At 56.7% G+C, this 25,668-nt stretch overlaps 1 protein-coding gene across 2 annotated transcripts in view; it reads left to right on the top strand.

The window, feature by feature from the left end:
• Nucleotides 1–25,668, top strand: part of ADAMTS17 (ADAM metallopeptidase with thrombospondin type 1 motif 17) — an 88,109-nt gene continuing 62,441 nt past the window's right edge. For both annotated transcript variants that reach the window (XM_079764018.1, XM_079764017.1), the window contains exons 1-7: nucleotides 1–161; nucleotides 561–934; nucleotides 8,206–8,371; nucleotides 17,416–17,588; nucleotides 21,238–21,321; nucleotides 22,501–22,658; nucleotides 25,058–25,101. In XM_079764018.1, the coding sequence (XP_079620144.1) occupies nucleotides 83–161; nucleotides 561–934; nucleotides 8,206–8,371; nucleotides 17,416–17,588; nucleotides 21,238–21,321; nucleotides 22,501–22,658; nucleotides 25,058–25,101 (1,078 nt within the window). In that variant the 5' untranslated portion in view covers nucleotides 1–82. The remainder of the gene's footprint in view (nucleotides 162–560; nucleotides 935–8,205; nucleotides 8,372–17,415; nucleotides 17,589–21,237; nucleotides 21,322–22,500; nucleotides 22,659–25,057; nucleotides 25,102–25,668) is intronic.

The raw sequence follows: 25,668 nt of genomic DNA, 5'->3' as shown, positions 1-25,668 counted from the left end.
GGGTTTCACTCCGGCTGGCGCCGCCGCCTCGCGCGCTCCTGCTCTGCCGTGACCATCCGGGGGGCTGCTCCTCCCCAGTACCATGTGTGACGGCGCCCTGCTGCCTCCCCTCGCCCTGCCCTTGCTGCTGCTGCTGGTTTGGGGACTGGACCCGGGCACAGGTAGCGCCCCCTCTCCCGCCGCCCTTCTTCGCCGGTGCCTCTCGCGACCCCCTTGCTTCTGCCCTCCCGAGGCAGCCAGGCGGCCAGCGCCCGGCCGTGCAGCGCTGCTCGGGCGCCGATCGGCTGACAGCGCCCTGGCCGACGAGGCGCAGGCCGCAGCCGCAGGATGGGGTTCCGAGCCGGGCTGCCGCACGGGGGACCTTCGGCGGGTGGTCGGGCCCGGGCGGAGGCGCTGGCGGGCACGGAGGCGCCGAGGCCAGGGCCGGGCAGAGCGCGCCCGCTCGGGGTCGCGCTGTCCGGGTGCTGTCTGGACCCTTGCACGACGGGCGGCCGGCGGGAGGGCCGGCAGGAGGGCGGGTGGGCCCCGCCGCGCTGACACGTCTCCTCTCTCCCCTTCAGCTGTCGGCGACGGGGCGGCCGACGTGGAAGTGGTGCTTCCGAGGCGGGTGCGCCCGGACGACGTGCACCTGCCGCCGCTGCTGCCCGGGGTCCCCGGGCCCCGACGGCGGCGGCGCCCCCGCGCCCCCCCAGCCGCCCCCCGCCCCCCGCCCGGCGAGCGCGCGCTGCTGCTGCACCTGCCGGCCTTCGGGCGCGACCTGTACCTGCAGCTGCGCCGCGACCTGCGCTTCCTGTCCGGCGGCTTCGAGGTGGAGGAGGCCGGCGAGGCCTGGCGCCGGGGACGCCCCGCCGAGCTGTGCTTCTACTCCGGCCGCGTGCTGGGCCACCCCGGCTCCCTGGTCTCCATCAGCACCTGCGGCGCCGCCGGCGGCCTGGTACTGCCCGCGGCCCCTCCTCCGGGTCTGCCCCTCAGTCTGTCGCGGCGCAGGGGGTGGTCCCCCAGGAGGGCTGGGCTTCGGCTGGGGGGCCTTGGTGGGAGCTTAAGCCTCCAGGGGCTGCTCTACCGCAGACAGAGGGGGATATGTCTCAGCCCGTCAGGCCCCCAGACAGAGAGGCGCACTCTCTCTCTCCCCCCTCTCTGGGCCCAGGTGTAGAGCGTGTGCACGTCCTGGGGAACACCTGTTGGCGTCCGTCTCCCCTCTTCTTGGCTGTGGGGATGGGGTGGTGGGCATTCATTCCCCTCCCTTCTGTCCCTTTGAGACCTCTGTCCATGGAAAAGGGAGTTTGGGGGGCTCCCCCTCCCAGGCCACTAACCCACTCTAATTAGTTGTGAACCAGGAGGGAGAGGATGCCCCTACCCTCGTTCTCTTACACGACACGTAGGCGATTGTGGGGCACCCACCCTGAGCCAGGCCCGAGGGGTGCTGACCTTGGACATAAGGTTCTCCCTGTCTCCAAAAGTCCCCAGCTGTGGCGATAGCTCTTCCTCTGTCCCCAAGACCCTGCCCCCTGCAATGCAGGCACCCGTGTTCCGTGCACCTGCCTGGACCCCCAGTGGTCACTCCGCCGCACTCCGCCTGGCCAGGTGCTTCCCAGCACCTCCTCGGGCCCGAGGAGCGCAGGCTGCCCCCAGCAAGCCTGGCAGAGGCGCAGGGCCTGAGCCACACAGCTGCTTCTCTGTCTACTGCCATGCCTGGCTGCCGGCGAAGCAGTTTCTTGTTTCTATCTACTTATTTTTTAAAATATATTTTTATGGAGTTCAGAGAGGAAGGGGGAGGGGGAGAGAGAGAGAAACATCAATGATGAGAGAGAATCATCCATCGCCTGCCTCCTGCACGCCCCCTACTGGGGATTGAGCCCTAAAGCCGGGCATGAGCCCTGACCGGGAATCAAACAGTTCATAGGGTGATGCTCAACCACCTCCGGGCAGGGAAGCAGTTTCTGACATCGTTGTGTGTCTGCCCTTCCCAGGCACAAGGAACTGCTTGCCCCACCTTGAGCTTATCTGGCTGCAGCTTCTAGAATTCCTTCGCCCTTCCTCACGCCGCAACAAAGCCAGACGGCCTGGGGTCCAGGTTCCTAGGACAATTCTGTTTTCTTCTGAGCGATGGAGGGGACCCCAGGGGAAATGTCCTAGGCCTGGCACTCGCCAGTGCCCCAGTCCGGACGTTTCTGTGCCCTGCGCGGAATGTGATCTCCTTTTACTCAGCCAGGAGAAATCGATTTCTTTGGCGAAACCAGGAAAACGGGCCGTAGGCGGAGGGGGCAGAGAACGTGGGCTGTGGGCGAGGAGGGTTAAGTCGGAGCGAGAAAGGCCCCGATCGCGGTAGGACTGGGGTCAAGGCCGGATCACGTTCTGGGAGGGACTGGAAGGCCCACATCATTTTTGCTGTTGTTGCCAAAGTGTTTAAAGTCTAGGTCACATCCCTGTACTGTACATGGAAACATCTGAATCCCATTTGCTGCGGTTTAGTGAGTTTCTGTAGAGGTCAGAGTTTAGACTTCTCGGTGTAAAGTTTCCAGCGAGTAGCTAGCTCTCTGCGGAGGAGCCGGGGGTGGAAATCTGGATCGCATCGGTTTAAATCCCCACCGAGCGAGCGAGTGAGCGAGCGAGGGAGCGAGCGCTGGGCCCTCTGCAGATGGCATCGGAGCCATGAGAGTTCATGTCAGTCCTCCAGGCTTTCGGGGCTGCCCTTCGCTCCGGCGCCATGTGAGGGCGCTGTGCTTTAGATAAAGGAACAGGGCCAACAGGCTGAGCTGGGCCCTGCCAGCGGCGGGTGGACCTCGTAGAGGAGAGATTCTAAATTCCTGCCCAAGCCGTCGCTTCTGTTGTTTAGTCTGCCCTGTTCCTCCCGGCCCTGGGAGCTGGATGCTGGGCCCTCCTGCCTTAAGTGCACTCTGGCCGGAGGCAGGAGGGGACAGACGGCCTGGGGACTTGGTTTGCAAGGTGGTCGGGAACGCATGGAGAAGAGAAAGAAGGGGGGTAGAGGGCTGACTAGGTCTGCATGGCGCTCCGTGCTTGAGACAGTTCAGGTGGGAGGGCACCTGAGAGTCCCTCTTGACCGCGGTGGAAGCACTGGGAGGTGGAGAGCTGGCGTGTGCGCGTGTGTGCGTGGCATGTGTGAGGACAGGCGTGGCTCCAAGGCGTGGGGGACAGGGCAACGCCACGTAGAAAAATTCTGGTGGCCATAGAACCGGAGGTAGAGCAGGGGTGGCCCACTCAAGCTGTAAAAGGCTGAACAGCAACTATTTTAGGGATTGGGGGACCCTTTTAGCAAGAAAGCAGCCGCAGAGGGTAAATAAACAAATGGACATTCAATAAAACTTTATTGAACCATGTTGCGTATCAAGGAAATCCTGCCACACCTAACGTCCCCACAGTGGCTCAGGGAGCAGGGGCGGAGACACAGCCCTGCTCCTGCTGTGTGGACTCCTCCCTGCTGTCTGTCTCCTGGGACATTTTGTTGTTGTTGTTTTGTTAATCCTCCCCCCCCCACCCCGAGGATATTTTTCCATTGATTCTTAGAGAGAGTGGAAGGGAGGGGAGAGACTGAGAGAGAAACATCGATGTGAGAGAGACACATTGACCGGTTGCCTCCTGCATGTGCCCCCACCAGGACTGGGGATCGAGCCTGCAACCGAGGTACCTGCCCTTGACCGGAATCGAGCCCGGGACCCTTCAGTCCGTGGGCCGACGCTCTACCCATTGAGCTAAACTGGCCAGGGCTCCAGAGACATTGGAAGGAGGGGTACAGTGAGAGTAGATCCTCCCTTCATTGTGTAGGGGCCTGAAGAGTAACCCTGCCCCCCCCCCCCGCCCCCTCCGTGCTCCCAGTGGGCACAGGTGTGGGCTGCGGCGTCTCCTCTCCCTGAGCCTCACGTCGGAAGGCTGGGCAGGCTGTGTGCGCTGCCTGGAGCTGCAGAGCCCACGGGCTCCAGCATTCGCTGTGTTCTGTTTATGCGGCTCCGCTGTATTTACATTTCCCAGAGTCCTCGGAGGTGGCGTCAGGCTTTGGAAGCGTGTCCGTAGCTGTGTCATTTCAAAGCCATGACGTCCGCGCCGGGGAGGAAGGTATTTCCTGCCCCACATAGCTGACGTCAGTTTGGCCCCGCCGCCGCCGCCCGTGAGGAGGACCGGATCGCGGGATGCCAATGCGGCGGGAACCCGGTTCAGCTTCCCCGGGATTGGCAGTGGAGACGGAACTCCAAGGTTGGAATGAGCGTCCGTGCCGCTGGTGGGAAGAGAGGGGGTGACTGCCACCCCTGCCCGTGAGGACACGCAGCCGGAGGACGGGAGGGCCCTGCCCGCGGGGTCGGGCAGCCGAGCAGTGACCCGCGGCTTCGGGTGAACGCTGACAAACTGGGGAGTCCAGGCGTCGGGCTCCGGCCACCCCTTCCTGGCCGAGGCCGGGCTGCCAGGGCCGGGCTGTGCGTGAGATGTTGGGACCAGCCCGGACCCTCAGGAGCTCTGGGCTGCGGGAGGTTAAGAGGCCGGGCCCGTGCCCTAGCGCCGTGGTCGGCAAACCGCGGCTCGCGAGCCACATGCGGCTCTTGGGCCCCTTGAGTGTGGCTCTTCCACAAAACGCCACGGCCTGGGCGAGTCTATGTTGAAGAAGTGGCGTTAGAAGAAGTTTAAGTTTAAAAAATGTGGCTCTCCAAAGAAATTTCAATCGTTGTACTGTTAGTATTTGGCTCTGTGGACTCATGAGTTTGCCGACCACTGCCCTAGCGGGTGTGGCTCAGTAGATAGAGCGTCGGCCTGCAGACTGAAGGGTCCCGGGTTCGATTCCGGTCAAGGGCACGTACCTTGGTTGCAGGCTCGATCCCCGGCTCTGGTTGGGACACGCGCGGGAGGCAACCAATCGATGTGTCTCTCTCACGTCGATGTTTCTCTCTCTCCCCATCTCTCCCCCTCCCTTCCAGTCTCTCTCTAAAAAAAAAAAAAAGTGGGAAAATATCCTCGGGTGAGGATTAATAACAACAAACAAAGAGTTACCAGACTCTTGATTGCTTATAAAATTGCCTGCTTTTTCACGCAACACCACGTGGCCACATAGAGCAGCAGCAGGAATTCGTCTTGGCAAAAATTCTATGGTGTGGGGACCACTTGGAAGGGAGCAAGCAGACCAAACTGCACGGTCGCACGCCGTTACATTGGTCCAGGTGTCGGGAAGGTGCCTCGTCCTGAGTGACTCACCGATGAATAGTATTATCCGGGGGCAGCGGAAACATCCTTGGAAAACGCAAAGCTCTGTGCAAAGAAATAGCTGAGTGGCGGTTAAGGAACGTAAGAAGACGGCAGAGGACAGCTGGAATTTGGAAGGACGGAGGGACACAAAGGGAAGAACTTGGACCCGAGAATGCTAAGCTGTCTCTGCAGAGACGTCCCCATGGCCTCGAAGTGACCTTGTACACCCGCCACCGCTCCGGGGCCTCAGGCTGCCCGTGACCGTCACCCAGGGCACGGGATGAGATTCCCTCGTTTGAACTTTCGCTTCGCTGGCAACGTCGTGAAAAAGAAAGCGGAGCTGGAGACGGGGCGATGAACTGGAGGCATCTCAGACGGATCGCATTCTTGGAGTTCATTTCCTGAACGCTGAGCTGCTGCAGCTGGCCGGCCTCGGATGTGTCCAGCGGGAGAGGTTTTTGCAGCCAGAACCTCAGGGGGAGCCACGCAGAGCCACCGTGAACCTCTCCCTGCGCTCGCTTCTGCGCACGGATGCGCAGTCATGTTCTTATTGTTCTTCTTTTTTAAAAAAAAAATTTTTTTTTAATTGATTTCAGAGAGGAAGGGAGAGGGAGAGAGAGAGAGATAGAAACATCCATGATGAGAGAGAATCATGGATCGGCTGCCTCCTGCATGCCTCCTACTGGGGATGGAGCCCGCAACCCGGGCATGTGCCCTGACCGGGAATCGAACCGTGACCTCCCGGTTCCTGGATCGACGCTCACCCACGGAGCCCCGCCGGCCAAGGCACGTTCTTGTTCTTCAGGACATGGGGCTGCACGGCCGGTCGTCGGGGGCTGTGACCCTGGAGCCAGACCCTTAGCTGCTCACAAAGAGAAGGCAGTGGGCGGAGCCTGTGCAGTCCTTGAGGGAGAGCTGGCCACCAGGGCCTGGGAGACACGTCTCTCCTCGTGCCCCACAGGCCGTCCCAGGCCTTCCCAGTTATCAATCAACCAGCCAGCCAGCCAGCATGTGACAGCGACCGGCTCCCTGTCACCCACCTGCCAAGCGCAGGCCGCTCTGGTCGGCTCCCATCCAGCCTCGGAGAGAGGGAGATGCCGGCCGTTCCTCGGAAGGCGGTCCGGGTTCACCCAGGAGGGCTCCTCGGGGCGGGACCCATCCCATGGCCCAGGCCGGACCTGCCAACTTGACTTCCACATGGAAATGATTACCTGTGGTCATCGAGGTCTTCCGTACACCAGCGCCAGCGGGCCCTGTGGGCCCCCCGCGGCCCACCTCTGCCTCCGTCGGCCTCTTTGGTCTCCCCAAAGCACCTCCCGCTCCAGTAGTAACTTCAGGGGAGAGGCTCGCAGGCCGCGCTCCCCTGCGGGTCACGCACCGCCACTCTAAGGGTTTTATTTGGGCCGTAAAATCTCCGAGTTGTTCTTGGCAGACGTTCTAATGAATTAGAGACCTTGACATCTGCTTCGAGCCGTCCCGTACGGTCTCCCCTGTGTGTTGAGGACGGAAGGTTGTAGGCGATCGTATGGGGCGATCCGATTTACTTTCGAAGAGGCGTGGTGTCCACGCGTCCTTGGGGAAGGGGGAGGGGTCTGCTTCGTGAGGCAGAGCGTCTCAGAGTACAGTCCCGGGTGGCCGTGGCCGTGGCCGTATCGCGTGGGGCCTGTCCGATGGGCACGTTCTGGGTTCCACCCAGACGTCCGGGGCTTTGGGGTTTGAGAAGCGCTAGTTTAGGGTGTCATCGCTTTTAGACAAAGGGATGGGGCAGAGAGAAGGAAGGATCCTGGAGAAGGAGCATGTCCCAAGTTCAGGAACAGTTCTGCACATCGTGTGTATGTGTGTGTATGTGTATGTGTGTATGTATGTGTGTGTATGTATGTGTGTATGTGTGTGTATGTGCATGTATGTGTGTGTATGTGTGTGTATGTGTGTGTGAATTAATATTCATCCTATTAAAGCGACTGATGAAAAAATCCTAGTTCTTAAATTTTTCATTCAATTTACAAAGTCTGTTTCATTGATCATCCAGCAACTCTTGGCATTTAGGGGGCTTTGAATAATATTGGGCCCCACTTACAAATTTGGTGATTAACAACGTTTTGACCTTTCACACTGTGCTTAGAAATCTAACCTATTCAGTTTCACTTTTAGGTTCTTTGTTTGGTTAAAAAACAAACCCTCGGCCCTGGCTGGCATGGCTCAGTGGCTAGGGCATCGGCCTGTAGACAGAAGGGTCGCAGGTTCGATTCTGGTGAAGAGTACATGTCTGACCCATTCCATCCTCTGTTGAATTCTAAATATCCCCAGAGGGAGATCCATTTTCTCATTAAGGACAGAATTGTCATTCATTCCCAACACGTTTGGGGTCTCCTCCTCAGGTAGACTTTTGGGGATGGTTTTAAAAATTATTTTAAAAATCAATTTTGGCCTGGCTGGTGTGGCTCAATTGGTTGTTCGTCATCCCGTGCACGGGAAGGTTGCCGGTTCGATTCCCACTCAGGGCACATGCGGGCTCGATCCCTAGTAGGGAGCGTGTAGGAGGCAGCCAATCAATGTTTGCTCTCATCTCTCTCTCTCTCTCTCTCTCTCTCTCTCTCTCTCTCTATATATATATATATATATATATATATATATATATATCCCCCTCCCCCCTTTCCCTTCCTTTTTCTCTAAAAATCTTTTAAAAAGTCATATGTGTTTTTATTTTTTTCCAAATTTGCTTTGATTAATAAATACATCTTTGAAAGCAAACCTGGAAAGTGGGTGCTGCCGCATATATCACTGGACCCCGCCCCCCCACACCTTGTGACCCCCTCCCCAACACAACTGCGGGTGGGATGCCTCAAGGCACACACAGGCTCCTCCTCGGGCTCCGTACGCTGGGCCTCCTGCTCGGAGAAAGCCCCGGTGTGGGAACCAGGCCACAGTCAGGTGGCCTTGCTGTCCCCGAGCCGCTGGGGTCCCAGGCGAGCGTGAACGAAGGTGACCGACATCCCGTGTGTTGTTTTTCCCGGGCAGGTCGGCCTCATCCAGCTGGGGCAGGAACAGGTGCTCCTGCAGCCCCTCAACAGTTCCCGGGGCCCGCTCGGCGGCCGAGAGCACCTGGTCAGGCGCAAATGGTCCCTGGCACCCAGCCCCTCCACCGAGGCCCAGGCCCCCGGCCCGCTCTGCCAGGTTCTCACAGGTGAGTCTGGGAGACGGGACGGCTGACTCCCATGTGGCGCCGTCGCACACCCCCTTACCCACCCCCACTGGTGTGTCCCCCCATGCAGCCAAGTCACGTGACCTGTGACTCTCTTTTAGGGCGACTTGGTTATTTAGAAACTAGAGGCCTGGTGCATGAATTCGTGCACCTGTGGGGTCCCTCAGTCTGGCCTGCTGGGATCAGGCTGAAACCAACTCTCTGACAGCCCCTCAGGGGTCCCGGATTGCGAGAAGGCGGTTCTCAGGTGATGCACCATGGAATCGGGCTCCCTCCTCTCTGGTTCTGGGTGCCTCACCCGAGAACCACTGCTGCCAAGAGACCACAGCTCGGCAGCTCCTGCGTTGAGCATCTGCCCGTTGGTGGTCAGTGCACATCATAGCTACTGGCTGGTCGGCCGGTTGTTTAGGCTTTTATATATATAGATGGGCCTTGCAGCTCTGCTCAGCTATTTCGAGCCGTCCTGCCCCTGCCCGGTGGTGATCCTTCCTTAGCCTAGGAGGCATGGGAGGTGACCGCGCTGGGTCAAGGTCAGCCCTGCCACGCTGGGGAGCTCCAAGTGGTGGATGAAGAGAGGACGCCAGCAAGCATTAGGGTTTTGCTCTGTTCCTTCCCACACCCTCACAGAAGCAGGGAGGCTGGACTCGGGGTAAAGTCACTGGGAACTACCAAGTACCACGAAGTCCTAGGCTAGGGCAAGCGCGTGGAAACCTCCCTCCCCCTCCCGTCAAACCCGCACCGTCTGCGGCTGGTCTAGGTGCGCGTGGGCCATGTCGCGGAATGCCCGGCCCGTGGCCCGCCGCCCTCCTCTGCAGGGGCGTGACCTCGAGGATCGCTGACGAGAGACGATAAACGATAAACGGCGCTTGTGTTTGCATTTCTGTCCCTGGGGTTATAGTGGAGGCATCCTTTGGAAGGACTGTTTAGCCTCCAACAAAGGAAATGAAACTATTCACAAAAGCAGGGCGGGGAGGATGTGCTGGAAACCAAGTCAAAACAAGAGCAGTCATGCAAAAGCGCAGGCAGCAATTACTGAGGCGGCTGAGGAGCTGACCTCCCCCACATCGCACCTCCCGGGGCTCCCCTGTGTGCGGGAGAGGCGGGCGTATTTGAGGCCCTGCCCCGGCGGGGGAGGGTGGGGAGGTGGTGGTGGTGGGGGGACAGGGGGGACACAGACCAGGGAGAAAGGTGTATGTTTTGCTCTGGGGTCCTTCCTTTGCACGAGGGTCTCCGTGAACTTGGCTGCTCTGTTGAGAAGGACAGTGGCCGCTATTAATAGGCTTATAATCAGCATCGCACGTTGTGAGTTCAGCAACAGGGAACATGGATTGATTACTGAGATGCCCGCAACCGGCATTGTTAGAGTTTCCCGGAAAGGTGAATCGAAGGGACCCAGCTTTTCCCACGGGAATGGGGTCTTCATGGCTGAACGTGGTGGCCAGGGAGGTCCCTGGGCCTCGTCCTTAAGGTTGTGTTGCCCCAGCCGGGGACATGGCTTAGGGGTGGCCAGCTGGCTCATGCAGGTGAGGGGGTCAGATAAGTCTTCCTGCTCCAGGAAACACTGGAGTGAGCTGTGAGTAAGGTAAGCCGCCATGCTCTCCAGGGGCACAGAGGGACTAATGCAGTCACGGCCAGCTGGAGGGAACCACTGAGCTTGCATTTCTTATTTTATTTATTTTTTAAAGATATTTTTACTAATTTCAGAGAGGGAGGGAGAGGGAAACATTAACGATGAGAGAGAACCATGGATCGGCTGCCTCCTGCACGCCCCCTACTGGGGATCGAGCCCACAACCTGGGCCTGTGCCCTGACCGGGAATTGAACCCTGACCTCCTGGTTCCTAGGTCGACGCTCAGCCACTGAGCCACGCCGGCCGGGCTGAGCTTGCATTTTCTCAGTCTTTGGGGCTCCCAGAGAGGAGACGGGCTGATCCTATTTCGGTTATAGCTCCTTGTTTTTAGGGCCTTATAAACCGATTCATAAAATATCACTCCAGTTTGGAAGGGACTTGGCATGAGAATGTGGAATCTGTGTGAGCCCTTTCCCCGCCTTTGGGTGAGAGTGTGCGTTTCTGAAGGTTTTTTGGCCATTCTCAACAACTAAAATGGGACTTGGGATCTTTTGAAATGTTTTTCAGTGTTTTTTTTTTTGTTTTTTTTTACGTGGTTATTTTTAGTTTAAAATTTTTTGTCTGTCTTCTGCGGTTATTTTCCTGTCTCCTTTCAGATCTGGTGTAGAGTCTTCACCTCTCATAGTCTCTAGCGAGCATCTGAATTTCGTCTCTTCTTGCTCCACCCTGGTAGATGGGACATGTCATGGTAGAGCCAGAGACTCAAATAATAAAACGACTTTTTGCCACGAGGCACTGTCACCATAGGACTCCTGCCCTGGCCAGTGTGTCTCAGCGATCAGAGCGTCGGCCTGCGCACCAAAGGGTCTCAGGTTCGATTCCCGGTTAAGGGCACATACCTGGCTTTCAGGTTTAGTCCGAGTGTGGGAGGTAACCAGTTGATGTCTCTCTCTCACATCGATGCTTCTCTCACACATCAGTGTTTCCCCCTCTCTCTGTCTCTTCCCCTTCCCTCCCACTCTTTCTAAAAATCAATGGGAAAAATATCCTCTGGCAAGGATTAACACACACACTCTCTCTCTCTCTCTCTCTCTCTCTCTCTCTCTCTCTCTCCAGGACTCCTACATGTTTAGAAGACGTCTGACAAGGGTAACCTCAAAGGAAGGCATCATGGTCCTTTGCCATCTAAGTTCTGTTCTGATTGTTCTTTTTTAAAAAACATATTATATTGATTTTTTTACAGAGAGGAAGGGAGAGGGATGGAGAGGTAGAAACATCGATCAGCTGCCTCCTGCACACCTCCTACTGGGGATGTGCCCACAACCAAGGTACATGCCCTTGACCGGAATCGAACCTGGGACCCTTCAGTCCGCAGGCCGACGCTCTATCCACTGAGCCAAACCAGTTAGGGCCTGATTGTTCTTTTTAAGTAATTGCAGTTATTTTGTAATATTGTCTGGTCCATTTATAGCATTAACAAGTTATTGTAGTCAGTGTTTAGAAAATACTGTGACTACTCAGAGATTGTATATTGCCAATTTATGCAAGAATTTGCATGTGTGACCGTGTGTGAGTGAGTGTGCGTGTGTGTGTGTATACTCTGTAGTAAATGATCGGTTGGGGCTTGTGCTTTGTATCCATTAAGATTCATTTGGTTGGAAATGAGAGAGATCAAACTGGCTTCAACACTGATGACATCGCTGCCATGGGCTCACGGAACTGAGGCTGGAGCTCAGCGAAGGCTTGGCCAGACCGGGCTTCTTGGCAGTTGTTGTTTTTTTTAAAAAAATGTTTTTATTGATTTCAGAGAGGAAGGGAGAGGGAGAGAGAGAGAGAGAGAAAAACATCAATGATGAGAGAGAATCATGGATCGGCTGCCTCCTACACACCGCCCCCTGAGGGTGGAGCCCACAACCCGGGCATGTGCCCTGGCTGGGAATCGAACCGTGGCCTCCTGGTTCCTAGGTTGATGCTCAACCCCTGAGCCACGCGGGCTCCTATGGCACATATTTTATAATGATGTTTCCTCCATAAGCCTGAGTGATCGCAGTCTCTCTGTCGTAATTCTGTGTTTTTCCCCTTTCCGTTGGACGTATTCTCCGTGAGAACACAGAAAAATCAGTCTAGGGCAAGCACCCTGGCCCTCTTCCGGAATATTCCCATTACTTGATTGAGAAAGAAAATTGAAAACTCAAGCGTGGAGACAGAAAGGAAAAGCACACCCAGCCGTGTGTGTGTGTGTGTGTGTGTGTGTGTGTGTGTGTGTGTGTGTGTGAGACTGCCTTTCTCACTGCCGTTCCCCCAAGCAGAGGAATTGGACGCTAAGCGTGTTATCTTTTCCCAGTCCTCTCCTGGGCTGTTATGCAACACCCCCCGCCCCCCCCCCCCCCCCCCCCCCGCCGCCCCACTTGAATAACTCGAAGCAGAGCCAGCCTCCAGCTTCCATAGGAAAATCTGTCTCGGAGCTGCGGGCAGACCGGTCCAGAATGCAGTTGCTTATTTAAAGTGCACGCTGGCCGGGACCAGCCAGGTGGCTGGAGGAAGCTCCTGGCAGCCGGGTCCGCCCTGAGGCAGGAGGAGGAAGAGGAATCGTGGTCCCCAGAAGGCGCGGGCCAGGCCCCAGGCCGCCGGGTGGCCGAGGCGCGGACTTCGTGTTCCAGGGCCGGTGGGGGTGGAGCGCGCGGCCCCTGCCAACTCCCGCAGAAGTGTCTGATTTTTGAATCAGCAGCGTCCCCCTTCCCGCTCCCTCCGAGGGGGAGAGCTGGAGGGAATGTGGGCCTGGGCTGGGGAGCCTGCCCGGCCTACCTCCCAGCAGGAGGACTCGGGCCAGAGTGTCCGACACGCGGAGGAGGGGAAGGGAGCAGACACCCAGTTTGCGGCGACTGTTTGCTCTTTCTAAGCAATGCCTTTCGGGTTGCCTTTTTTTTTTTTCTCCACCGCAAATGGTCTGGCTTTCTCAGTCCACTCATTTCTCATGGAAAAGCCCAGAAAAAAAAAAAAAAAAGGCTCGTCAGGACATCTGCTGCCCAGTGTTCTTGGGCGTCCTCCAGCCACGAAGGCAGGGCTCCGCTCCGCAGGGCCCCCCTCCAGGGCGGCGGGCGATGTCTCCTGCAGGACCAGACGGGGAATTCGCTCGCCACCACGGGGATAGGGTTGCACCCTCTGCCTGCAGCCCAGACCTTTCTCAGGCCATTAGCAAGTCATGGATCCGGCCCCGTGTCTCGGGGTTGGGACAGAGCTGGACGGTGCACCGTAGAGGAAAAGCCCCATAAAGCCCGCCCACGGGGGGCAGAAAATATCAGGCGTGGCTGGTGGTCGGCAGGGAATGGAACTGCCTTCGTGGTGAGAACCTGCCGGGAGGGGCCAAAGCCCCCCAGGTGGGGACAGGGAGACCCCACGCACACCCGCCGTGGGCATCGATGCCACCCCCGTGCTCAGGGACACTCAGGGGTGGGGGAGGCGAAACGGGGCTTGGCTTCTCTCCAAGGAGAGGGCGTTATTTATTTATTTATTTATTATTATTTTAAAAGATATTTTTATTGATATCAGAGAGCAAGGGAGAGAAAGAGAGAGAAACATCCATGATGAGAGAGAATCATCAATCGGCTGCCTCCTGCCCGCCCCCCACTGGAGATCGAGCCTGCAACCCGGGCATGTGCCCTGACCGGGAATTGAACCCTGACCTCCTGGTTCATAGGTCGATGCTCAACCACTGAGCCACGCCGGCCGGGCGAGACAGGCGTTATTTAGAGACAGAACTCAGAGGCCAGAGCTCAGGACACCTTATGGAGCCTGGACTTGGCCTCCTGGCCCTCACAGCCATCACACATGTTGTTGGTGTCGATATTTAAAGAAGTACCACTTTCTCCCGGATGATAAACTCTAGGGCACCCCCGGCCAAGCCGGCTGCTGCTTTTCCTCGTCCTCTGTAGAGTCTTCTGACTCCCCGCGCCTGTCGGGGACCTCCTGGCTTTGACTCGGGGACACCTTGCCCTGCGCGGGGCTGACCGTGGGCAGGGGCCGGCCGAGCGTCTGGGCGTCACGTTTGGGCGTCACGCCTGGTCTGTCCTGGGGGAAGGGGGTCCTCTGAGTCACATCTGGACGGCTGGTTGGTTCCCTTTGGGGCAGCAGTTAATCACGTTTTCAGTGTTGAGTGTTTCGAGCCGCACGGGGGCCGAGGCCCTCAATTAATTTCTGTCAGGGGCCTGGTAGGCTTGGCTCTGAGTTTGAAAAACTGCCCTTTTCTGTATCGATGGACTTTTCTCAGTGGTCTTGGCCATTCTAGTGATGTGAGCGTCCGCCTTTCATACCCTCCAGGGAGTGCCTGCCCCAAACCTCCCTCCATTCCCCTCCTTGGTGCCCTTCCCATAATGAAGACGGAGGTTTTGCACTTGAACGTCCGCAGAGAAATAGCACAGGTGTTCTTTTTTAAATATTTATTTTTTAAAAATATATTTTTATTGATCTTAGAGAGGAAGGGAGAGGGAGAGAGAGAGAGAAACATCAATGATGAGAGAGAATCGTTGATCGGCTGCCTCCTGCACGCCCCCTACTGGGGATGGAGCCCACATCCTGGGCATGTGCCCTGACCAGGAATGGAACTGTGACCTCCTGGTTCATAGGTTGACACTCAACCACTGAGCCATGACAGCTGGGCTCCTTGCAGTATTTTATATACATACTAGAGGCCCAGTGCATGAAATTCGTGCACGGGGGAGGGGGATCCCCTCAGCCCAGCCTGCACCCTCTCCAATCCGGGACCCCTCAGAGGATGTCCAACTGCCAGTTTTAGGGATCAGGCTGAATCCGGCAGTTGGACATCCCTCTCACAATCCGGGACCGCTGGCTCCTAACTGCTCACTTGCCTGCCTGCCTGATCGCCCCTAACTGCCCCCCTGCCAGCCTGATCACCCCTAACCACCTCTGCATGTGAGCCTGATCGCCCCTAACTTCCTCCCTGCTGGCCTGGTCATCCCCACCTGCATGCCCCCCCCCCTCCCTCTGCTGGCCTGCTGTTCAGTTGTTACTGTGAGGGCGTCATGACTAATTTGCATATTACCCTTTTATTAGTATAGAACAGTGGCAAACCGCAGCTCTCAAGCCACATGCGGCTCTTTGGCCCCTTGAGTGTGGCTCTTCCACAAAATACCACGGCCTGGGCGAGTCTATTTTGAAGAAGTGGTGTTAGAAGAAGTTTAAGTTTAAAAAATTTGGCTCTCAAAAGAAATTTCAATTATTGTCCTGTTGATATTTGGCTCTGTTGACTAATGAGTTTGCTGACCACTGGTATAGAAGTTATCTAGCGCTTAAACATTCACATATTGCCTTCTACTTTCAGTTCCAAAACGGGAACATTATTTGTCACAGAACAAACTTAAACTCCTCTCCTCCTAAAGACTTACTCTAACTTAAGTAAAACTGCATTATCTATTTGAAAACAAATGCTGCGCATTTATAGCTAAAGGATTCTCGGGGGAAGATTTCCATCCGCGCAGAGCAACTTGCCAAATCTTTTGTGACTCCCCGTTGGTCAAAGCCACGAAGAACATGAGAGTCAGCAAGACCGGCCGATCTCCGCTCAAGAGAAGCCGAATGCCTCTGTGACTTGCTATAAACTGCAAACTCCCACGAGAGAAGGTTCTGGTAACAAGCAACATGTAACTGGGAGTCAGAAACGATGTTGCTTGCATCTGGCAGATCCATCAGCCTGTTTTTCCGAAATGCTTTTATCCCTGGAACGTTGTTGTGCGTACCAAAAAAGGAAGGGTTTTGAGCCCCGATGGAACACGCGGAAGTAGCCTACCTTGTGCTTGAAGGGACAGAGGCGTGCAAACCACAGAACAGCGGGCTGCCTGTAACTAGCTCGACTTGTTCCTAAAACTTGGGCTTCACGTACGGTTAAGTTTAGGGGGTGTTTTTTCCCCCCTGAAAATTTATTTTCCCTTCAGCCGAGTCTCTCTTGCTTTATTGAAATGAAATTGAGGATCTCTCCTTCGATCTGCCCTGTTGCCACCTCAGTTGCTCAGAAATCTCTCTCATGGGTCTGAGGTGGAGGTGGGAGGAGCAGATCAGCCACCTGCCGACCTAGGACATGGGCGGGACCAGAGCCTGCTCACGGTGGGGCGGGGGTGGGGAACGTCCGGCCTGCAGGCCATATAAGGCCCCGAGAAATCACTTGGTCAGGCCCTGCCAGGGCATTCGGGGTGACTTCATTAAATGTTTGACTACATAGAGCAGGCTAATTTTTTAAAAATATATTTTTTAATTGATTTCAGAGAGGAAGGGAGAAAGAGAGTGAGAGAAACATCAATGCTGAGAGAGAATCATTGATTGCAAGCACTGATTTTGGACTTCAAGATTGATCAGTTCTTTATTTGGGATCTTAACTAGACAAAAAAAGAAAAAAGAAAAGAAAAGAAAAGAAAAAAGAAAAACACCAAAAAAAAACAAACAACAACACACACAAAAAAAATCCAATCACAAAACTCTTATTTTTCACCTTTTTCTTGTAAGGAATTTACATGCAAAAGATGCCTTTTATGAAAACGACTTGGCCTTGGGCAAAGTTATTTAAAGCATTCATCCTTGGAGAGCAACACTTATTTTTTTTTTTTCCTTTTTGAAAAAAAGAAAAAGAAAAGAGAGAGCCATTCTCTTTCAAGGATGCTGGGTTTCTGCAGCTGCCGGAAAGTTCCCCCGGCTGGGAGCGCTTCCCAACACGCGGAGCCACCGTTTCCAGGCACAAAAAAACGGGTGTTTTTCTACAAACCGACCCTTTGCTTTGGCTAAAGAAGAAAAAGTGATCAGAAAAGAATTTGGGAGGGCCTGAGCGTGTTATGTAAGTCTGTGTGTGTGCGCAAACTCTAACCCATCACCTGGAGCCCAGCCGGTGTGGCTCAGCTTCGACTAATCCAGGCAGTGAAACTGATGACCTAGCAAAGTCCGTCTCTGCTGTTGAGCGAAGGCAGGCGACCTGGACATGACACAGGAACACACCGTTTCCGGGCAGGGGACAGCTTTCAAATGATCTCGAGCCTGGCCTGCATGGCTCAGTGGTTGAGCATCCACCTAGGAACCAGGAGGTTACCAGTTCGATTCCCGGTCAGGGCACATGACTGGGTTGTGAGCTCGATCCCCAGAAGGGGGCGTGCAGGAGGCAGCCCATCGATGATTCTCTCTCATCACTGATGTTTCTCTCTCTCTCTTCCTCTCTGAAATCAGTAAAAACGTATTTAGTAAAAAGAAAGCCTGGCTAGATCCGCATCACTGATCTCGCTTCGGCCCCATCCCCCCCCTGTGAGCGGGCTCTGGCTCCCCTGGGACCGTGCGGACCCCTCCACTGGCCGGTGCAGACTGTCCCTTCTCGCAGGGAGGCTCCGCGGAGGCCTGCTCCGTGCCCGGGGTTGGGAATCGCGCCGCCGCCGAGGACTGCACTCACGCCTTCCTTGCTTTCTAGAAAAGAAGAAGCCAAGTAAGGGCGGGCCGTCGCCGGACTGGCGGGAGCGGAGGAGCGCCATCCGGCTCACCAACGAGCACACGGTGGAGACCCTGGTGGTGGCCGACGCGGACATGGTGCAGTACCACGGGGCCGAGGCCGCACAGAGGTTCATCCTCACCGTCATGAACATGGTGAGTCCTGGCGGTCCCGACCCAGGCAGGCAGCATCCTCATCTCCTCCTCCGTTCAGGGGGAGGCAGGCCCACACACCTGTGGTCCCCGGGGGGCTGGCGGGTGTGCCCACGGTGGATGGCGCTGTTTGACTGCCTGGGTCTGCATGGTGAGTGGGCCCGGCCCACCACTCCTTCTGGAAGCCATCGAAGACCCCTGCTGTGTGGGGGACCCCTCCCCTGGGATTAAGAGCCCAGTGAGTCCCATCCCTGCTCTCCCTGCTCAGAGGAGTCCAGTCTAGTAGGAGGGATCAAGATCCAAATTTAATGCAAAACAGATCCTGCCCAGCCGGTGTGGCTCAGTGGTTGAGCATCGACCTATGAACCAGGAGGTCACGATTCAATTCCTGGTCAGGGCACATGCCCAGGTTGTGGGTTCGATCTCCAGTAGGAGGCGTGCAGGAGGCAGCCGGTCCATGATTCTCTCTCATCATTGATGTTTCTATTTCTCTCCCCCTCTTCCTTCCTCTCTGAAATCAATAAAAATATATTAAACAACAGCAAAAACTATAAAAACAACAACAACAAAAAACAACAACAAAACAGGTCCTGCGGTGCGCAGCGAGGCCTGGCGGCAAGTGGGGACCTCCGATGCGTGGAGTCTTGGCTGTATGTGTTTCCTTTTGTGACCGGCTTCTTTCACCGAGCACAGTGTCCTCCAGGTTCCTTCGTGTGGTGGCGTGTGCCGGACTCCCCTTCCTCTCTCAGACCCCGTGGTACTCCCTGTGCACATGGACCTCGTTCGCTCACTCGCCCGTGCATGGCCCCGGGCCGCTCCCACTTGCGGGCTGTTGTGAAGGAGGCTGTGGTGAACGTGGGTGTGCAGATGACCCGTCGGAGCCCCTGCCTGGGTTTCCTTTTAGGGATCTACCCGGAGGTGGGATTGCTTTTGCTAACTCCTCATGCTGCGTGGCCCTGGTTCCTGAGCAGGATTTCTGTCTTTCCCGGTGGCTGGGTAATGACGGGTTGCGGCCTCTAGTCCACCCAGAGGAAGCCCAGATGGCGGGCTGGGGGCCTGGCCCCGCTCCCGACTCCTCCATCTGCGGATAATTTCATCTCATTTATTTTTTTTTTAAATTGTCCGGGGCACGAGTGCAAGGAATAAACCTTCATTACAACAACTGAAGTAGTCCTAAGACAAAGCTCCTATTTTTATATTTCTTTTATAATTTCTCTTTTTTTAAAATATATGTTTCTGTTGATTTCAGAGAGGAAGGGAGAGAGAGAAAGAGAAACATCAATGATGAGAGAGAATCATGGATCGGCTGCCTCCTGCACGCCCCCTACTGGGGATCAAGCCTGCAACCCGGGCATGTGCCCTGACCAGAAATCAAACCTCGACCTCCTGGTTCCTAGGTCGATGCTCAGCCACTGAGCCCCGCTGCCGGGCCTGCTTTGTGTTTTAAAAGATCCCTCCGCCTGGCTCTTATCCAGGGACGTGGAGGCCTGCTCCGAGCTCTGTGTCCCCCACAAACCACTCACCTGCCCAGGTCCATGCAGAGGGAGAAGCCTCTTGCCAGCCATCTCTGGGGTCCCCCAGCGGGCAGCGCAGAGAGAGGGGGTGCTGTGTCCCCGGCTTTCAGCTTCCCACGGTTTTCCAAATGTTGCATAGTGTCTTTTTCCATACGTAACTTGATTTTCCTTCGGTTGGGGGCGGGGCGTGGTGACACAGGAGCTGGGATATTTTAAAGAGCAAATCGCAGCCGGGCCCGGAGAGCTGACACCAGCAGACCTGGGTCTGGGCAGCCCCGCTGGAAAACGGGCCCCTGGACAGAGCTTCAGTTGTTCTCAGCTTCCTTAACAACCACCGGCAGAGCGAGACGCTGACGCGTTCCAGGCAGGTTCCGCGCGGGGGGAAAATGACATCAATTTTACTCAATGACCAGGCAGGACGGATAAGCGGCCTCTCTCTGGCGACCAGAGAGGACAGCGCGGTGTGTGAGCACGCCCTGGTCCTCAGACCCGGTGGCCTCGGGGGGTGAGGGGATGGGGCTTGTTAAATGTAGCCGTCGGGGCCCACCCCAGGGTCTCCAAGCCGTAGGGCCTGGCCCGGGCTGCAGCGTATGCCCTTCCAAGTCCCCAGGTGATGTTGGGGCTGCTGCTGCGGGGACCCCACGAGGCGCTGTGGGAGGGAAACACCCCTCCTGTGTGGGGTCCGAATGGCGCCCTAATTGCAGAGTCACTCACAGTCCCCAGGTGCCCCTGGGGAGGCCCTGACTCACACGGGTAGGGAGTGCTGCTGTGAAAACCCTCTTGGGCCCGGCTGGCGTGGCTCAGTGCTTGAGCGTCGACCTAGGAACCAGGAGGTCACGGTTCGATTCCCGGTCAGGGCCCATGCCCTGGTTGCAGGCTCCATCCCCAGTAGGGGGCCTGCAGGAGGCAGCTGATCCATGATTCTCTCTCATCACTGGTGTTTCTGTCTCTCTCTCTCTGCCTCTCCCTTTCTCTGACATCAATGAAAAGTGTATGTTTAAAAATAAGGTCTGTAGGCAGGCATTGCCCCTCCGTGTGCCCCGTCCAGGGGAGCAGGTGTGGGAGCCGGACCGCCACTGAAGTGCTTGCCCCCTGGCAGGAGCTGTCCCACGCTCGGCTGCCTCCCACACGGCCCAGCAGAGCGCAGGGCCGACGCACAGGACCGTGCTGGCAGCCGGTCCGCCAGACGAGAATCGGACAACAGCCACCACACACACAGCCGCGGGCCGCGGAGACATGTAACCGAGTCTCCCGACTGTTTTTTCCCATGGAAATTCCTGCTCAGGACAAGTCTGGAGGCAGCGTCCATGCGATGTTTGGAGAGACACCTGGCCGGGCAGGGAACGGCGCGGCGCGGCGTCTGGAAATTCTGTCTCGGGCGTCCAGCGCTGGCTGCGCCCTGGCGAGTGGTCAGAGCCCCGGCTGCAGCTGTCACATTTCCTTGGCAGCCTGGGGGGCCCAGCTGGGCGGGCCCCCTGCCGCTGTCCTGGCTGGGTGACGTGGGGACACGGCCAGGGAGGGGCGGACTGGGACCCCTGGGGAGGAGCTGTGCACAGGCCAAGAGGGTTTTTGTGTTTTTTTAAAAATATGTTTTTATTGATTTCAGCGAAGAAGGGAGAGAGAGAGAGAGAGAAACGTCAATGATAAGAGAGAGAACCATGGATCGGCTGCCTCCTGCACGCCCCCTTCTGGGGATTGAGCCTGAAACGCGGACATGTGCCCTTGACCGGGAATCGAACCCTGACCTCCTGGTTCATAGGTCGAAGGTCAATCACTGAGCAACACCAGCCAGACTAACCATTAATTTTTAAGTAATATATTTTTTAATTAATAGAACTTATACTTTATGATGTATAAATTCATGAATTTATGGTTTATATCTTTATATTTTATGTCTTAGATTTATAGAAAAATTGAACGCATAGAGGTTTCCCATAACGTTTCACGGGTTACGAACATCTTACGTTAGCACGTTGGTTATAACTAATGGATCAGTATTGGTCCATTATTCACTGGAGTCCACCATTGGCTCCGACTTCCTTAGTTTTTACCTAGTATCTCTTCTCTGCTCCGGGATGCCATGATATTTTTAAAAAATGTTTAGATTTACCTCTTTCCTCCCTTTTCTCTCTCGGTAGGTTTACAACATGTTCCAGCACCAGACCCTGGGGATTAAGGTGAACATCCAGGTCACCAAGCTCGTGCTGCTGCGACAGCGGCCCGTGAGTCCCGTCAGCGCCGCGCGCAGGGAATGTCCCGGGTCTGGAAGCTCCGAAGGAGCCCGGGGAGGGGGGGGTGTCTGACTTACCACGCTCCCAGGCTCTGCAGGTGGCATCAGTGTGCCTGGGGCCAGGGACCGGGCATGTCCGTGGGGAGGAGGGCCGGTGCCGTTCCTGGAAGCTCAGGGTGCAGCCGTCCGTCCGACCGCTTAGAATCTCGAGGGAACCCCGAGCAGGGGCCTGAGCTCCTCCCTCCCCCGCCCGGCACGTCTCAGCGGTGCAGAGCGTGGTGGTGGCGAGGTCTCTGGAACCACGGCCGCCCTTCTGTCGCTCTCCCTGAGCGTCAGCCCACATTTGGAGTCCCCGTAGCATCGCTCTCTGGTCTTTGGGTCGGGTGCTCCCCGTGGGACACTCCCACGGTCAGGCAGGAGGGTGACGGGGAAAGGCCGGTGCTTGGTGGGCGCATGCAGTTCAGGTCACCCAAAAGGACACTTGCCCTTTTTTAAAAAAATATATTTTTATTGATCTCAGAGATTACTGATTTTGAGAGAGAGAGGAAAGGAGAGGGAGAGAGAGAGAGAAACATCGATGAGAGAGGAACATCGCGGATCGGCTGCCTCCTGCACTCCCCTTACTATGGATCGAGCCTGCAACCTGGGCATGTGCCCTGACTGGGAATCGAACCGGCAACCTCTTGGTTCCTGGGCTGATGCTCTACCAGTCGGACAAAGAACACTTTTCTTTAATAACATAGTCTTGCCCTGGCCGGTTGGGCTTTGTGGATAGAGCGTCGGCCTGCAGACTGAAGGGTCCCGGGTTCCATTCTGGTCAAGAGCACGTACCTCATGTCTCTCACATCGATGTTTCTCTCTCTGTCTCTCCCCGTCCCTTCCACTCTCTAAAAATCAGTGGAAAAATATCCTCGGGGGAGGATTAACCAAAATAAATGAACAGCATGGTCTTCATTTGAACGTCCAAGTAGCCCCACAGTGGCTTCGGTCTGCATCCCTGCGTCCACCCACCAGCGTTAGGTTTGTGTTCGGGAAGCGTGTCTGGCACGGCGCCCCCGCGGGCAGCTGTGTCCACCTCACACTGTAGCCTGAGCACCAACGCCCACTTCCCGGGGCCTTGGCTTCTCTCAATGCCCCCTCCTTCCGCCCCCCGCCCCCCCATTTCTTTCAGGCCAAGCTGTCCATTGGGCACCACGGAGAGCGGTCCCTGGAGAGCTTCTGCCACTGGCAGAACGAGGAATACGGAGGCGCCCGGTACCTGGGCAACAACCAGGTGCCCGGAGGCAAGGATGACACGCCCCCCGTGGATGCTGCCGTGTTCGTGACCAGGTAACGTGGGAGGCGGTCTGCACCCCCACACGTGCTTGGAGAAAGCCGTTTCCCGGGGAAGAGGGCCGTTTGCTAGGAATTCAGGCCTGGTCATCGGACCGTTGGCCACCTGTGTGAGCCTCAGTTTCCTCATCCGTGCAGTGGGGGTAACAGCAGAAATGTGGAAGCAACTCCCGTGTCCATCGGTGGATGCGTGGGTACACAAAAGGCGTCTCTCTCACATCGATGTCTCTCTCTCTCTCTTTCTCTCCCCCTCCCTTCCACTCTCTCCAAAAATCAATGGAAAATATCCTTGGGTTGAAGAGTGACAAAACAAGAAAAAGAAAAAAAAAATGGTACAGATGCTCAATTTTGTGTTCGGTGTGTTCTACCACAATCAAACATGTTTAAGAATGTCCTTTTCCACCGGAGCACATTCCGGGGTGCTGATTGCACGCGGGTGGTTCTGAGTGGGGGTGCTGGGGAGCGGGGAGACTGGAGGTCAGAAAAGCAAGATTTCTTTTTTTTTTTTTGTAATCCTTAACTGAGGGCATTTTTTCCATTGATTTTTAGAGGGAGGGGAAGGGCGGAAGGTGGCGGGGGGGTGGGGCGGGGGGGCAGAGACAGAGAGAGAGAAAAACATGGACGTGAGAGAGACACATTGATTGGTTGCCTCCCGCACACACCCTGACTGGGGCTGGGGATCAAACCTGCAACCCAGGTACGTGCCCTTGACCGGGAATCCAACCCGATACGCTTCGGTGCGCAGGCTGACACTCTAACCACTGAGCCACACGGGCCAGGGCAAGATTTCTTCAGCTGCCGGCAGGGCCTATGCCAAGGCCTGCCGAGGACTCTGAGCCCAGCAGCCCGCCCAGGGCCGGCGCTCTCTGTCTCCCTTTGGGGCCGGCACCTCCTGAGCTACCTGAGCCATCCCAACGGTGCCCAGTTCTGCGGGGCTGCTGGGCCTGCGGGATTGGTGTCTGCCCGCCCCCTCAAGCCCTCCACGCCCTCGCAGACGTTAAATTAAAGACCTCCCGGCAGCCCGGGAGGCGGTGTGAGAGTGGGGGGCGGCCGCCAACTTGGCCGAGAGGCATTGTTTAATAATTAGAGGCTGAGAGCCGCAGATCCCCGGGTGGGGATAATAACGGGCTGATGTTTTCCCACGGAAATTGGGTGTGAGGCCGCTGCTGCGCGGGGGAAGCTGCTCCTTCCTCCCAGCGTGATCCGGCCCAGGGCCGCGCAGGCCCCGTCCTCGTCCCGCACCGCACTGACGCCGGCCCAGGCGAGGTTTCTTCTCGTTTGTGTCCCCCCTCCCTGCCCCTCCATGGGCTGAGCCCGAGCCCAAGAGTGTGTCCCCCTAGACGCCCACCAAGCCTGCAGGCGGCCAGTGCGGGGAGGGGAGCACGCAGGACGTCATGGCAGCGGGAGCTGCCGGGCAGGCGCGCGGGAGCCGGTTGTCAGCCGCTGCGGCCACGGCTGGGGCGCCAGAGCACCCCTGAGTGGACCAAGTCGGGGGCCCCGGGGCCCGCACAGAGGACGGGACCTAGGCGTCCACACCTCGCTCGTTGTTAGCTGTGACTCTATCACCCCCCGGGCCCCGAGCCCTTTGTCCCCAAGAGCAGCCGGAGGCCAGGATGAGGCTCTTGTACCTGCAGGATGGGGGTGGGGTCAGGTTTTGAGCAGCTTCACTCTCTCCCTTGTCCACCGCCACATACCTGGGGGGCCAGGGGAGCTTTAAAGAAATATGTTCAGGAATGACTCTGGCCCGTCCAGCGTGGCTCAGGGGTTGAGCATCATCCTATGAACCAGGAGGTCACGGTTTGATTCCCGGTCGGGGCACAGGCTTGGGTTTCGGGCTCGATCCCCAGTGGGGGGCGTGCAGAAGGCAGCAGATCCATGATTCTCTCCCATCATTGATGTTTCCATCCCTCTCTCCCTCTCCCTTCCTCTCTGAAATAAAAAAATAGATACATTTAAGAAAAGAAACGACTTTTGAGTTGCCTTCTGGTTCCAGCATCTAAACCCCGAGGCTGCCCGAGCAGAGTGGCTTGGGGAAGTCACCGTAGGTTGAGGGTATTGACCAGTAATTGTTTCTGATCCGTGACGTGGCCCACGCTTCTCCCCGAATGCTCTCAGCTGTTGGAAGGAGGCGCTCCAGCCACCGAGTGGTCCGTGTGGGAGAGTTTAGCTGTAAAAGGGGGGTCCTGTGTGGCTAGGGGGGGGGGTTGCACTCGGAAATGCAGATGAGCTGCTATGGGCAAGCCCTGCCGGTCATGACTCTTCATCGTCTCCCGTGACAAGTGGAGCGATGACGTCGCGATGGGCGGGACGACTCTCAGCGTGGACAGTGTGTCCCCCCCTCCCCCCCCCCCGCCCCGTGCTGCATGCACCTGACTGCTGTCCTGTGTTCTTTGCAGGACAGACTTCTGCGTGCACAAGGACGAACCCTGCGACACCGTCGGTGAGTTCCGAGTTAAAATAATAATCGAAGGGCCCGCTGCATCCCTTCCGATACTTCCTGCCTTTCCAGTCGCCTCTTTTCTCGTAGAAATGGATCTTTTGACTTCGTTCTGCTTATTTTCCCAGAAAAGTGTTGCCAGTTCTTATGGCAGGAGGCATCCAGACAGAGGGTTCATAAGGAAGATAGGAAATGTTAAGCCCGGGGCGGGACCACGGGGTGGCCCCGAGGTGACTGTATTCGGGGCGCACTTGTTTCTGAGCCTCTAGGCCACCAGAGCCGCGGAGGGGGAACCCCCCTGAGTTAACGCGATGGTCATGAGGCAGAGCTTTTGCTGGTTTGTTCGCGCGCCCACGGGTGGTTTTCCCCACGCGTCCGGGTGAGGGGTGAGCGGGCTGAGCCCTGGCAGCAGCAGGCTTTGCTTTCCGGTCACAGAGCAACGCTACCACCAGCACATTTCCCTTCTTCCCCTCCCTCCCTCCTCTTCCTTCTCCTTCTCTCCCCGCCCCCCCCCACCTCTTCCTCCCTCCCCTCCCCAGGTGTACTGGCTTCTCATAGGCTTCCCATTGA

This window comes from Cnephaeus nilssonii, assembly GCF_951640355.1.
Source record: "Cnephaeus nilssonii genome assembly, chromosome: 24".
Taxonomy (NCBI): Eukaryota; Metazoa; Chordata; class Mammalia; order Chiroptera; family Vespertilionidae; genus Cnephaeus; species Cnephaeus nilssonii.
This window is presented reverse-complemented; position numbering and strand designations above follow the sequence as displayed.